At 44.2% G+C, this 14,489-nt stretch overlaps 1 protein-coding gene across 6 annotated transcripts in view; it reads left to right on the top strand.

Annotated features, from left to right (window-relative positions):
* The window catches only part of STXBP6 (syntaxin binding protein 6), a 231,096-nt gene extending 216,836 nt beyond the window's left edge, over positions 1–14,260 (top strand). For all 6 annotated transcript variants that reach the window (XM_023623338.2, XM_070273896.1, XM_070273885.1 and 3 more), the window contains 2 exons: positions 5,326–5,483; positions 11,192–14,260. In XM_023623338.2, coding sequence (XP_023479106.1) covers positions 5,326–5,483; positions 11,192–11,215 — 182 coding nt within the window. In that variant the 3' untranslated portion in view covers positions 11,216–14,260. The remainder of the gene's footprint in view (positions 1–5,325; positions 5,484–11,191) is intronic.
* The last annotated feature ends 229 nt before the right edge of the window (positions 14,261–14,489 follow it).

Here is a 14,489-nt window from a genome sequence, read left to right as displayed (position 1 = left end):
AAGAAGCGTCTTCTGTGAGCCTCAAGACTCTTAGCCTCAAGAGAGGAGAGAAGAGAGGAAGACATTCAGTGGAACTGGGTCGGACTGTGCTGTTTTCCCAAAGTTCCTAGAGAGCAGGTGTGGTCTTAGGGAGGTGGAGGGACGGATGTCCACTGAGCATCTCCAGGCACTTTGTGTACATCTTTGTCTTCATTTCCACAACGGATACATGAGGCAGATGGCATAACCCGCATTTCACAGATGAGGAAACTGAAGATCAGAGAAGTTAAATCACTCCCTCCAAGTCGTTCTGCCAATTGTGTCAACATAACAGTGCCTGGCACATAGTATGCAGTCAATTGACTAGTTTTGAATGTTGAATGAATCTTTTAGGGAAGCAATTTTCAGCATGCACCAAGAGCCTCAAAAATGTGTATATCCTATGGATCAGTTTCATTTCTAGGAATTATCAGAGATGTGGGCAAAAATTGTGTGTGTGTGTATGTGCATATAAATGCAACAAGTTAACTGCAGCCTTATTTAAAGAAAGTAAAACATTTGGAAACATACTAAATACCTAAAAGGAAAATAGTTGAATAAATTACAATAGTGTCATGCAGCCATTATAAAGTATTTTCAAAGCATTTTTCATGACATGGGAAAGTACCCACAATGGGATATAGAACTAAATATACGCAGAATGGTCTCAACCATGATTTAGAAAAGCATATATGGAAAAATTGCTAGAATAAAATGTACCATAAATGTAAATTGTGGTTATCCCTAAGCAATTGACTATTACATAATTTTATTGCCCTTTTTATAGTAATGTCTATTCTAAATTTTCTACAGTAAGTTTTTAAACTTATAATACTAACAGGATGTTTGGTACTGCGATTTTAAGAAATGCACTAAGAACTACTGCCCTGAAGTCTTGATTCCACACAGTTAATGCAGACGGTGTCATTAATCTCGATACAAGAGGATTCCCACGGAGGCCAGTGTAACACAATGAGTGAGAGAGCTGGCTCTTGAGCTAGACCTCCTGGATTTAAAACCCAGCTCTGCTATTCTCTTACTGTGTGATCCTTGGCACATTGCGAAACCTCTCTCTGTACTCTGATGTTCCCATCAGTATAAATGGAATTAACCTATTCTACCACAGAAGGCTGTTGTGAGGAGCAGATTTTACTAAGTGCCTAGAACATAGTAAGTCTTCAGGCACCTGTCATTTTTGCCTTTATTAAGGGATTTATTAAGCTGTTTAACTTCTGTTATTTTTATGCCTTGCAGCTGTTTATTTTAAGGCTGGTAACAACAGATTTTTTATAAACTCCTCCCTTACTTTTACTATAGCAAAACTCTTCCCTTTTTTATGTGTGGTTGTTGACTTAATTCACTCAGTTCCTGGCACAATTTCTAGAGGACATAGTTAACTTCACTAGACACAGACTAACTCTTAGTCGTTTGGCAAGTTAAGAATTTCAGGACCTAGATAGATCATGTGACAGCATCAGTTATGTGTCCAACTCTCTGCTAAGCCATGAAGAAATCATGAGAGGGGTGATATATACTTCCTGCCTTGAAGCCAACCAATATTTATTGAGTATCTACTGTGTCCCATGGATTGGGAATCCAGAAGTGAAAAAGATACAGTCCCTGTCCTTAGGGAGCTCACCCTAGATATCCAACAATTACATGCAGGAAAATGAATGCACCATTGGAAAGAGACACAGGATAATGTGTGTGTTGGAGGCAGCAGGGGGTAGGGTGGGCTAGACATGATAAGGTTTTTAGGAAAGGAGTCTGAAGTGTGTTGAGGCACTTAGGAGTGAGCAGGAAGGCTCAGATGAGAAGCAGAGTTCCAGAAAGAGATACAAAGGCATACAAGTAAAAGAAACATGGCACATTTGTGAAAACTGACGTTACTTTATCAAGGCGTGGGATTAGGGAATGCTAGGTAGGAGGGAAAATGCATGGGGTTCTAAGAGGTGAGCTGAGAGAGGCAGGGCAGAAGTCTTGATTTTATCTTGAAACATTGGGGAGGTGGTAACAGGTTTGCCTTTAAGAAGGTTTACTATAGAACTGTGAAAGATGGATGAGAAAAGGTATGGGGACACTTCGACAAAGGCTATTGCTGTAACTCTGAAGGCAAGAGGCTCGTGGATATAGAAACAATGAGGATGGTAAAGAGGGCAGAGAGGAGAGAGCTGTATAGGAGGTGACTTTTTGTTGTATGGAGTAAAAATGAGAGAGAAATCTAAAATGGACCTCCAGATTTCTGAATTGAGGAGTTGGGCAGATAGTGGGGTTATTCATTGAGTAAGGAACCCCAAACGAAAAGTAGGTGTGAATGAAAGATAATAGGGTCAGGTTTAGACATGCTGAATTCAACTTGACTTTGGGTCACTCACCTAGAGTTGTCCAGTAAGAAAACATTGGTCTGGAACTCAGCAGCACAACCTAGGAGAAGATAAAAATTTGGTCTTTGAAGCCGAGAGCTGAGTAAAATAGCACCAGGGAGAAGAGTCTGCAGAGTGTGAAAGAGAAAATGGAAGGACAGAACTCTGGAATTACAGCATTAACAAGCGGACCTGAGAAGAAAGTAAGCAAGCAGGAGCCCCAAGTCAAGAGGAGAAAGATTCAAGATTTAGGGATTGGTCAACAGAGTGAAATGGTGCCCTCAGGGAATTTATAATCCAGCTGGGAAGTCACTGCATCCACAGGTGAAGAAATGAGGTAGAAGAGTGGCTCAGGACTGTATGTGATTAAGCCCCTAAGAAGGATCTAGAGAGTTCTTATGGAGCCGAGAGGAAGGAGAGGATGGGATTGACCTGAAGCTTGATAAAGGTGATAGGACTTTATTGGACCTGAAATATGAGTAGAATTGAAACCAGGAGAGGGCATTTCAACGGAGACAATGAGATTTATTCAAATCCATCCTCATGCCTGGAAATAATTGAAGATAATTTTCTATCGAAGTGGTCAGCAATGTTGTCTTTGAATAGTGACAGCATTTGGTTCTCTCTTTTCGTTATAATGTTTGGTTCTCTTTTAATTATAACAGCTGTTGGTTCTCTTTTAGTTATAACAACTGTTGGTTAAACAGTATCATATAAAACAGGGTGCAGTGTTACCTGACATCATGTACAAGATTAAGGAAGTCATGACAAGAAAGCAGTGTGGCTTATGCATAGCATGTTCATTTCAGAAACACAGATGTGTCTAACTTTGAGATCATGAGAGTCGTTTCCAATGGGAAAAGACAAGTCCCAGTTATATGCCCTCTTAATTTGATGGTAGCCAATTCTAAAACCCCTTTGCTTTAAATGCAGCTGTTCCCAGCTGTGAGGCTGCAGACTTCCTGCCCCATCTTTTCTCTAACCTCTGGTAGCTAAGCTGTGGGTATGTGGAAGGAAGCAAGAAAGGGAAGAGATTTTCTTGTGCCCTCCCCATACTCCTCTGCACCTTCCGGTCCCTTCTCCGTCTTCCCACTTCATCCCATTGGCCTATTCCTTCTTGAGAGCACTTGACTTGCAACGCAAGGGCAATAACTCTTAATTTACCAACAGGGATACCTTGAGGACAGAAACAGTCAGGTGTGACCTTGGAAGATAACCTGTCAAAACCTATCTAAGCTCGTCTGCTCACAATTCTGTCATAGTCACTGCTTCCCATGACTGACATCACATCTGCAAAGAGGAAGATACAGAACAAGGAAAAGACTTTGGAAAGCCAGGTTCCAGTGCTAGCCATGCCACTTCCCTGGTGAAATGACCTTGTGTAAGCCCCTTGACCTCAACTGGTCTCAGTCTTCTCAGGAGAATTCTGTGACAATCAAAGGAGATAATATTTGTGAAGGTGCTTTATGATTGCAAAATGCTAGTCAAATTGTTAGGCAGTGGTGACAGGCTATCATCATAGTCATGAGTATGATTTGAAAGCAAAGGGGGACCAGGATTTCTCATCCTAAATCTATTCTGAAGACCTAGACCTCCCGTTCCAACCTTTGCATTCAGCCAGATTTCTCCAGAGCCTCATCTCCTCTGGTCCCCATTAATCAGTGCTGGTTTATCTTGGCTCGTGTAGTGTTTGACGCAACTGAGTGCAACTAAGTTAACCTCATACTCCTTCCCTTAGTACCTGGCAGAGGCCCTTGAAATCTACCCCTGAAGAAGAAAAATGGAAAACCATTTATGAAGTGCTTCCCCTGGGCCAGGCACTTTCTTTGCCTGAGATCCTTTTCCGCAAACCACAGACTGTTCCCACAGAGGAGAAATTTGCAGCTGAGACCAGTGGAAATTAGATTTCTATTAAAAGCTGTCTGTGGCTGGATGTATCCACCCCAGGTACAAAGTTAAATGGTGTAATAAACTTATTCAAAAACATAAGGCTATTACATAAAATGCCATTAAATATCTTCCACTCAGTGTTAACAAAATACAGCTATAGATTTCCTTTGCTTGTCATTTTGCAAGTTGCTGCTTCTCAGTGGGCTTTGCACCTGCCGGTTCTTCCCTGCTGAATTTTGTTTCCCAGTCCAGGCAAACGGGATGTTGGGTATGGGTAGCCCTTTTGAAATGTGGTGGTTTTCAACTTTCTCAGTGTCATCACTCGTGAATCTGGGAGTCTAAGTTTTTTCAAGGGCTGGTTTCTGTCAGTGTTTTCTACCTGCTGGCTAAGTGTGGTACTGAGGCCCCAGGTTTCATATACTAGTGATCAGAGGCAAGGAGGCCCAACCAACCAGGCCGTAGCTCAGGATGCAAGGCTGACACATCTACTCCGAGCTTTGAGACTGACTCAGAGCTTCTTATGTGGCACCATTCAATTAGGGATGAAGGAATAAAATGGAAGAGAAGAGTTGAAAGGAATACAGAGAATCATATCTGGAAAAGTTCTGTGCCTCCAGTTTTCCTGTAGTTGTTCATGTAAACGCCAAGTCCAGAGGAAATGCACGTAAGATCCAGATACATCTCACTGAACTTGTCTAATTCTCTGAGCGCGTCAGGATTTCCATTTAGCTTTCCAAGCCAAGTCCTAATCCAGATGGATCCGGTCCTTCTGAGCCTCACCAAACAGAATTCTGGTAGAGTGGAAATGTGTGGTGTGTTGGGGACAGGAATGTGAGAGAAGACTTCAGCATTTGCCCAGGTCCCCAGGTCAGTGGGATTCTTCCTACAAGGGAGTCAGGCCCATCAAATTGGAAGATGTGTTGACTTGTTTCTTACACTTGAAGCCTTTCTGTAGTGTGACCTGCCTTGCTCTTATAGGGTGCTCACCCCGGCAGGGATCTGTCACTGTGGGTTCTCCAAGCCAGCTTCTGATGCTCTTGCTGTCCTTCTTCAGGAAACAGCATCCTCCATTCAGCGGCCGATAGCGTGACCAGCGCCGTGCAGAAAGCAAGCCAGGCCTTGAACGAGCGCGGGGAGCGGTTAGGCCGAGCGGAGGAGAAGACGGAAGACATGAAGAACAGCGCCCAGCAGTTTGCAGAAACTGCACACAAGGTGGGTCCCGCAGAAGGGCAGAGCTCTTAGCTCTGGGTTATTAGGGAGCATCTATTCCAAGAAACTTTGCTCCAGTATATTTCCCATGATGGCAGACACAAAATCAAGCCCTTTTCCCCCTCTTTGTACAGCTTCCATCTACTACTTAGTAAGTACCAGAGTCATGAAAGATTTCTTCTCATACCTGTTTCTTCAGGTATCTCCTCTCTGATGTCTTCATCCCTATCTCTGACCTTGGATCGTTGGGAAATGTGGACAATCTTTAATTCCTGCCCAGAAGTTTAGGGCTCAAGTTTTAGGGCACAGGAAAGGGAAGGGAGAAGAGGTCAGGTCTCAGAATATCCCTCCTCCCTTGGCCACTGCTTGAAAGAGGACTTTGGGCTGCTCCTGCTTACTCTTCCTTGCTGTCCCTTCCAGTCATGAGCCTTAGCATCCTGTGTTCTTCTCTCTTCACCACGTGAAGAGCAAGCTCTAGTCCAGGGCATGGTGCACCTCAGGGCTGCTTTCCCCTCTGCGGGGGCCATGGGCCTCTGAGGCTGGCCTGACAGTGCAGTGCTGCCTGCAAGGTCCCCTCCCACCTCTGAACCCAGAGAAAGCATTTCTCGTGTGACTGGGCACACGCACCCCTCCATACTCCCGCTAAGAATGTGCCTTTCAGAAGGGAAAATGGGAGTTTTTGCTGGCATCCAGCTATCAAAAGCAGCCACAGTCCAAAGGAAAGAGAGGCCCGGGTGGTCAGGTGATAAGGAGGATTTATTACTGTTCTTGTGCTTCAGATCAAAGGGCAGTTCTTTTCTGGCTAGTGATTTGAATTTAGGTTTCCAGAAACAACTTCTGCTAATAACTGTTGGCATCTCACACTCACGATCTGGCCCTTCAGATACGCTTTTCAGATGACCTTCGGGGGAAAAGAAATTAATTTGCTTCACAGAAAACCCCGCTTCTGCTGAGGAAACAAGAATGGACAGCCTGAAAAGTAACGAGAAAAATCTCCCCAGCTGAGCCGAACTGGCTCTCCTGGAGCCTCAGGCTCAGGCCAGACAGTGGTTCAGTTCTGAGGAGATGCTTCCTGCCTTCCCTTCCTGCATCCCCTGTGCATAGACCTGTATCGTTGTGTCATCAGTTCTCTATCGTGACAGCGTCTTACTCCACGGCTGCCTTGGGGGCCCAGTTGGGGTTCCCTGGTGGAGAGTTGGCCAGATCTGTCTGAAAATGCAGCCCTGCAGGAGCCCAGAGCCTGGGCTTCCCACAGGTGTCACAGAGGGAGCGAGCTCAGATGTAAGCTTCCCCTCCTCCTCTATCCCTTCTCCAGCCTTCGTGATGCAGAGATGACGAGGCCATGGGCCTGCTAGGGTTCCAGTCCCAGCTTCCTTTATAACAACAGCAGTTTTCGTGATTTGAATGGTGGACGGACACAGGAAGTCTGGGGAGACATTTAAAGTGTTGATTTGGGGAAGAGAAGACTACAGGGAATAATTGTTTAATTGTCTTCCAGGGTGGGAAGGGTGATAATCCAGACAATTCTCTTTCATGCCTTACCACACAGAATAAAGCAAACAATAGGGCGCTGACAAAATTCTGCTAAAACAAGAGTTTAGGTTAATGATTATACCATGAACCGGGTTACCTGGGAAGTCTGTGAAATCGCTCTTCCTGGTGGAACAGACGGCATCTGGAGGTCATCCATGTAGGCGGCCCCCTCCGAGGAGCTTGTCCAAACACTGGGTGGATAACCTAACCAGATGGCCGAATTCTTGGCCCTGGTCGCCCCGTGTCCCTGACATTGTGGCCAAGTTTGCTAACAGTCGAGAAGGCAGTGTGGGATGGACGTTAACATCTTGTGTTTGACTTACCATCCTGGTGACCTGGGGCGAGGTCTTCATTTCTCTAGGCCCCAGTTTCCTCATCAGTAAAATGGACTAATTGTAATAGTACCTGTCTCCTAGGGTGTTGAGACAATTGAATGAATTCAAACCTATAAATCTTTTAGCACAGTACCTGGCACATGTAAATCTAAATTAATGAGTTATAATTATTTCCATAAAAATGGTCCCATATGGGCTAAACCTGCCCTATTGGGTCCCATAATGAACATGTAGGGGGGGCTGGGGAAATGTGATCGAGGATCCCAGCACAAGGATGGGAGGGATTGGAGGTGAAGATTTTATGCCCTCCGAAGTGGGTGGGAGGGCCTCCTGCTAAAAGCTGATACCTTCTAAACACAGAGCAGCCCCCAGGACCTGTCAGAAAGAACCTGATTAGGCCGCCAAATGCAGAGGGACCTCTGGCTTTGACCACTGGGAGGATCAGTGCCAGCCAGTTACCCATTTTCAGTAGAGATGGATGACGCAGAGGGCAGTCTACACTTGTTTTGGTTTCCCCTCCCGGGGGTGTTTGGGGTTGGGGGGTGCTGCTAATGTCTGTTAGTGTGTTTAAGGAGTGTGAGAGAGACACTGTCATAGCCAGACTTGTGGTTTTCTGAAACTGGGATGTGTGCTTATGAATCACCAGCAATTGGCAGTATTCCTAACGAGATAAGTGTGGCTATTTTCCCAGGGATTAAGACTCCTGATTTGAACCCACTAGCACAGGCTGACCATGAAGATGTCGTTTCACTGGCCAAGCCCCGCTGGGCCTGCTGGGGAGGAGAGAGTTCAGAGATAGAACCCGGGCCGTCCACTTCCCCCCACCAGACACATGTGGCTGTGTTGACGCATAAAGAATGGGCTGTGTTCACAAATCAAGACACAGTGCACATGTTAGAGTCCTGAGCAGAGAATGGCAATTCCAGGTGACATTTCCTCTGTGCTCACTGGTTGAATAAAAGCCCGCAACTCCAGCTGGAGAGCATAGCACAGGTTTCCAGATCACAGTAGAGAAGGCTCTCTGGCTTTCTAACTTTTCCCAGGGCTCCTGCAATGACCCAGGTACATTAGTGAGTGGACCACCTTTGCATGACCCTGTCCTCAAGATACGAGGGTGCCTGTCTCCTGCAGAGCAGATGGAAAATGCTGGGCACTCCCTCTGCCCCAGCTCCGCTCATCCTGGCTTGAGGAAGCCTGGTTCCTTCCTGAGCTGTGGGCTTGGCACAGTCGCAGCCCTTAGGAAAGCGCAGCTCCGCCACAGAGCAGGGCTGCTCGCTTTCCCCTGCCCCAAAAAGCACAACATGGCACTATGTGCATCGCTTTGATTCCCACCACGGGTGGTGAGTCAGCAGGCGGGAGCGGTGCCCACACCTCGGCGTCCTCAGAGGACATTTCCCGCAGAAAGGAATGGTGATCTGCCCTGTTCTGCACAAGCCCACGTTTGTGGGGGAGGGAGTGGTCAGTGGCATTTCTCTCACTGTCGAGAGATGGCTCCCTCTGCCCCTCCTACAGTCCCATGCTTCCTTTGAGTCTCTGAGCTAGAAGGCCCTCAAGAGTCCAGGCCTCTTAGGAAATCCCCCCAGTATGAGTAATGGTTTATTACTATTATTATTATATTTAGGTGGAGTCATTTACACAGCTTTGAAAGAGAAAGCTTTCCATGAGGTATTAAAAAAATATATCAAAAGGAAATTTTAAACCCCTCTTCTAAAGGACTCTAACATCTAAATTGATCCATCAGCGTCTGAGTTGGAGGTGATATTTATAGACACAAGGAAACTGAGGTACAGAGTGGTTGTAACTTTGAAGCTCAAGGTCATACAGCACATTTGCAATGGGGAAGCAACAGCACCCTGCCTTCGGTACTCTAAGCTCCTAACTCCCAGGGAATTAAAAAACAAAAAACAGGTAGCATGGAAATGATGCCACTTTGGCAAAAATACCTCCAATAGCAAAATGTCCGATCAGTTGTATTTCTGTGAAGCTGAGCTGGCCATGCCCTGCCTGGCTGGGGCTCCCTTTGCGCCCTTCCAGACGTGCAGTAGGGTAACCAGGGCCTGGTGTGAACATCAGCACGGTGGCTGCTGAAGATTAATGACTGTGGGTGAATTGGCACGAGCCTATTCATTGAAGGTTAACAGCTCAGTAAATAACAGGACAGCAGCACTGATCAAATATTTATGCTTGGTATTCATTATGCACAACGCTTAACAACTCTGTGTTGATTTGAATGGTCCACGTCGCTAAATACTGTATAAAAACTAGAGGCACAGCAAGCAGTGGAGGCCATGCAGCTGCGGGGCTCAGAGTGCAGCCAGGGAGTGGGATGAATTGAAGGAGATCCCTGGCTCGGCCATTTCCACCCACCATGTTTCCTGGACTATGAACTCCTCCAGGTCAGGAGTTATTAGCCACCTCCATCCTTCTTGACAAAAACCCACAGCACTTAGCACAGCAGCCTGAACGTACACAGGACTTCACAAACACTGTCTGACAGTTGACCAGCTGTTGGCATCAGTACTGTAGAAGGTCTCAGGAGGTCTTCACTTAGTCTGGCTTCACCAGGCAAAGGCACCAAGGAGCTCTTTCACCCGAGGTTCCCAAGCAGGCATTAATTTAGCAACACGAGGGCTAGACCCGCAGGTCCCCTCTCCAGCACATGCTGACCTGGCTCCAGTGTACCAGCTGCAGGAGAAATGTTAGTGCTGCTCTTGCAGGTGGTCTAGCCGAAGTGGCCCCAGGGTTATAACTTCTTTGTTGAAGACATCAAGAAGAGGAAGAGAGACTAGGACTGCCCTGGGCTACACTGGAGAAATGGATCATCAACATCTTCCAGGATGACGCAGAACTCTACTGAGTGGAGTCAGGGGATCTCCCTTGCTAATTCTCCAAGGGCCGAGATCCTGGTCGTGAGGCAGACGGCAGGGCTGTCTACAAAGTTATTGCCTGCAGAGAATCACCTGCTCTTTGGTCATAGACATTCAGAGTTGCAGAAACCTGGCCCCTACCCCGCCACTCCCAGCCCCAGCCTCGGATTAATCCCTAATGTCAGACTCTGGACACATGAGGAAGTACAATTCTGTCTCAGCTCTACCTTCTGTTTCACATCTGTGTATGGGCTCCTTGGAAAGGATCTGGCTAAGCAAAGCAAAATCAGATTTAATTTTATGTTCTATACCTGTATACATTTCTTCAGTATATCGTCATGGGCTCCAGCTGGGCTTGGGACGCTATTGGATGATACAGTGGTATTCGGTGTTCCCATTTAGAAAGATCTAACAGTTCAGTAAACCACATTTCTCAAATACCTGTGGGAGGAGCAGTCAATCAAGGTCGGGATTTGGTCTGTTGTTCACCCCTAGTCAGTAAGACAGTGTCCTTGAGCACCTTGGACTTGGTTGAATGTCCTGGCTGGATATTGAGTAGATTATTGCAGGTTGTTTCTCTACAGTTGTTGATTTTTAATACTTTATGAGATGTCAGTAAATACTTACTTTTGAGGAGTATTGTTTTCCCTTGATAACTAGTAATGTGGGAGCCCAGAGGCCTTTGTTCTGCTCCCACCTGTTCCGAGGGTAGGTCACTCATTCTCCCTGGGCTTTGGGTTTTCCATTTGTTCCTTCAGCAAAATAAAGGAACGCTACATGCAAATGCAAAGCTCGGTGAACTAAGTGGGAAAATGTAGCACATCTACTAGGTGTCTCCGTGCACAGTGATCGGGATCTGCCCCAGCCAACAGAGTCTTGGTGCTGTTGCTCGTGGTGGATGTGGGGAGGGAGCATCACAGTGGATTCTCCTCGCTGCTAATAACATTGGCCTCTTCTCATCCCTCTCTGTCCTTAGCTTGCCATGAAGCACAAATGTTGAGAAACTGCCTCTCCCGGTGACGCTCTTAGGAGAAATGGAAGAGTTTGTTCAGCAGTTTTTACAAGAATTCTGGACCTCCGCTTGCTTCTTTTTTTCCCAATATATGGACATTTAGTTGGTTTTTTTTGTTTTTCCTTTTCAGATGTTAAGATGTTGAGTTTTATACATTTCCCTAATGATCTTGCTAAGAAATGCTGCATAGCATCAACTTGGTTTTTTTCCCACTGTGTGTATGTGTGTGTTTGTATGCGTTTTCCCTTTTTTTTTTAAAGTTTTGTTTTTTGGTAGTTTGAATATGAAATTTGGACCAGATGATATACTGAGCTGAGTCTAAACTGACAGCTTGTATTTTTTTTTTCCTAATATTAAGCAGGAAGACATTTTAATGTGGTGACATCACGTGTTATTGTTCCTGGATGGAAATAAAAGTCAAGCAGCGATTGCCTTCTCTGTCTCCTAGCTACTCTTAATTTGAAGGTTAAGAGCCTCCATCCAGAGACATACGTCTGTATTATGGAAAACAATTGGATTTATCAGGGGAAACAGCAGTCTTAGATTTTGCTTTTTATGTAGCAATCTCCTGCATGAGCTATCACCAGCATTCAAAAGAACAAATCGGAATCACAGATAGAAATCTACTTTCTGAGCTACAGTTTAAGTACTTCCTGCTCCTTTCCAGCCTGGGTATTTGGAATTATCATATGAAGGATAAAAATTTGAGATTAAAGACCTAAGGAGAAGCCTATTTAGAAGCCTCAGTGCATTCATGGATGTTTCTTTCTTTTGTCATTGTCGCAAATGATGTAGCTGGCATTGAAAAGAGCTTGGATTTTTATCAAGAATTGATTTCTCCAGATGGAGGTAAATGATAATGTGAAAAGATACTACATTTAAAATCTTTCCTCTTTTCTTTCTATAAAGTCATGGCTATTTTAGAGACACTCTCACAATGTCCTTGGGAAATGGCCTTCAGTTTCTTGGAATCTGATTTTTGGAGGCTTTGATGTTGTTATTGCTGTCTATTTATTTCATGTAATTTAAAATGTAGTTTCTTGACAAACTGCATTTCATGGCAGTTGCAACTCGCCTGGTCTGACACGAAACAGCCCAGTCACGAAGCCTTTACATTGCAGTCAGATTGAATAAAGTTGGTTCACATACCTCCTGATTTTGTATTACTCAAGAGAGTACTGGGTTTAGAGTCTGGGAGTTTTGTTTCTTAGAGGGTTAAAATGCTAAACATAGAAGCTGTGCTTTGTCTACATGATACAACGAGGCAAGCTGCACGTCCCAGACGCATCCTCAGCCCCGCGCTGCAGTGCATTGATCTCTAAGCTGCCTGAATCTTAGGGCCCCTTTCTATTCCTTCCTAGCCATTGAGCCAACTGAGTCCACGTGTATTGTAGGCTCTTACATAGCAGCATAAGAGGACTGTTGGATTGTTTATGCTGATTTAAACAGCTTCATTTCTCCTGATAAACCTTCCTAAGAAGATAGGAAGTTGGACTACTGGAAAAAAATTATCATAGATTGTACATGTCAAAAGTGAGATGGGATCTGCTGAAGACAAATTTCTGAATCCTCTTAGGGAGATGATCTAGTTCAAGAAAGCTGTCTGTAAAACTTATATGGTATATGAAGTTACTGTGATATTTTGTACTTTTGTTGTCTAAAAAGTTTAAAGAAGCAAGTAACTTGCTATCTGGTGAGTACCATTAGAATCATTTATAATTTCTAAGAAAAGCCGGATATATCACTCCAAATAGGTTTATTTGCAGACTTGAGTTGAGAAAACACACACACACACAGTCTCACCTTCCCAAATTGAATTCTAGCTTCAGAGATAGGCAGTTGCTATAAATAACTGAAAGAGTCAATCTAAAGCCCCCGACAATTGGCCAAACTCAAAAATAAAATTTGTTGCCAACTACCTAACAAGTGTTTGCGAAGCTGCTTCTAAAGTAGCAGAGGATGAGGTCATAAGCATACTGTGAAACTGGCGATCCTCCCTCCCTGGTGGAATTGTGATAGTTACTCTTCATAAATGTAAGTATTCCACATCTTGGTCTCTTTCCTCACTCTCAGTTTACTCTTGCAGACTTAAGCCTTATTGAATATAGCCCGGCTTAGAAGCAAGCCTTTCTGGATCTTTATTAGCTTCTTCTATTCATCTGCTTCCGGGCCGTGGTCATGCCCTTGACCTCCCTGTGTCAAAGTCCTGCCTAGGCCTCCACCCCGCAGAGAGGCCATGACAGCAATCCCTGTCCCTCCTCTACCTCCTGACCTCTTGCAGAGGAGCCCTGTGATGACACACGTGAAGTTCTTTGCTGTCCTTTTGTAGAAGGTGCTGCAACACAAAAGATTAATACAATGTAACCTAGAGAAAATTGCTAAAATGACTCGCATTATTGGGACCAATTCATTTGGGACCAATTCAATGGCCTACTAGAAACAAGTTTCTGTTTGTTTCATTTCTGCACTTCACTATTGAGTTTTTGGGGTACTATATTTCTGTGAAGGACTTCATAAATTGTATTGATGACGCATAAAGAAAAGAAACTTCCCAGTGTTACCACTTCTTCCTGGAACGTAGCGGTAGTATTCTTCACTAGTATTATTAGATATCTGTGTACAGGAAGTATACAGTTATTCAGGTTGATGTTTCATATTAAAGAATGTATTTGTAAAGTGTAACAAGATCAGTAGTTAACTTTTTTTAAGCTCTGAAAAAATAAAGATATGTGTTAGAGTTAAACTTATAGTGAAATCTGTCTTAATACTACTTTTGTGGCTAGCAAAGATTGTGCATTTATGTACAAATATTTACAGAATGCTCTAAATAAGAGATATTAAAGATAGGTTTCGCTTTTAATTTTTAGAATTGTGACACTGCTGATGTTTATTGTACAGTTATGAATTCTTTGGAAGTTCTCTAAGATGTCAGATAATTTTCATTTCTTTCAGAGACAAGTAACACCTGCTTTATGATTCGCTATTACAGCAAACTCTAATTTTGTCATTAAATATTTTAACTCTGTGATGAAAGTTTGTTTCTCTCAGTTATTTGTGAAATCTATAAAACTCTCCCAAATAGGTAGCCGTCGTCACACTTTTGATGCCAATGGGAAGATCTCGTGTGCCTACAGGAGACCTAAGAACTCGGATCAGCATTAGGATAAAGTTTCATAGCATTATGATATATGTTCTAGTGGAAAATCTTGAAATGTAAAAAAGACTAAAGAGCTAACCTTAATTTAGACAATGAGATTCTATC

Source organism: Equus caballus, chromosome 1 (genome assembly GCF_041296265.1).
Source record: "Equus caballus isolate H_3958 breed thoroughbred chromosome 1, TB-T2T, whole genome shotgun sequence".
NCBI classification, from domain to species: Eukaryota; Metazoa; Chordata; class Mammalia; order Perissodactyla; family Equidae; genus Equus; species Equus caballus.
This window is presented reverse-complemented; position numbering and strand designations above follow the sequence as displayed.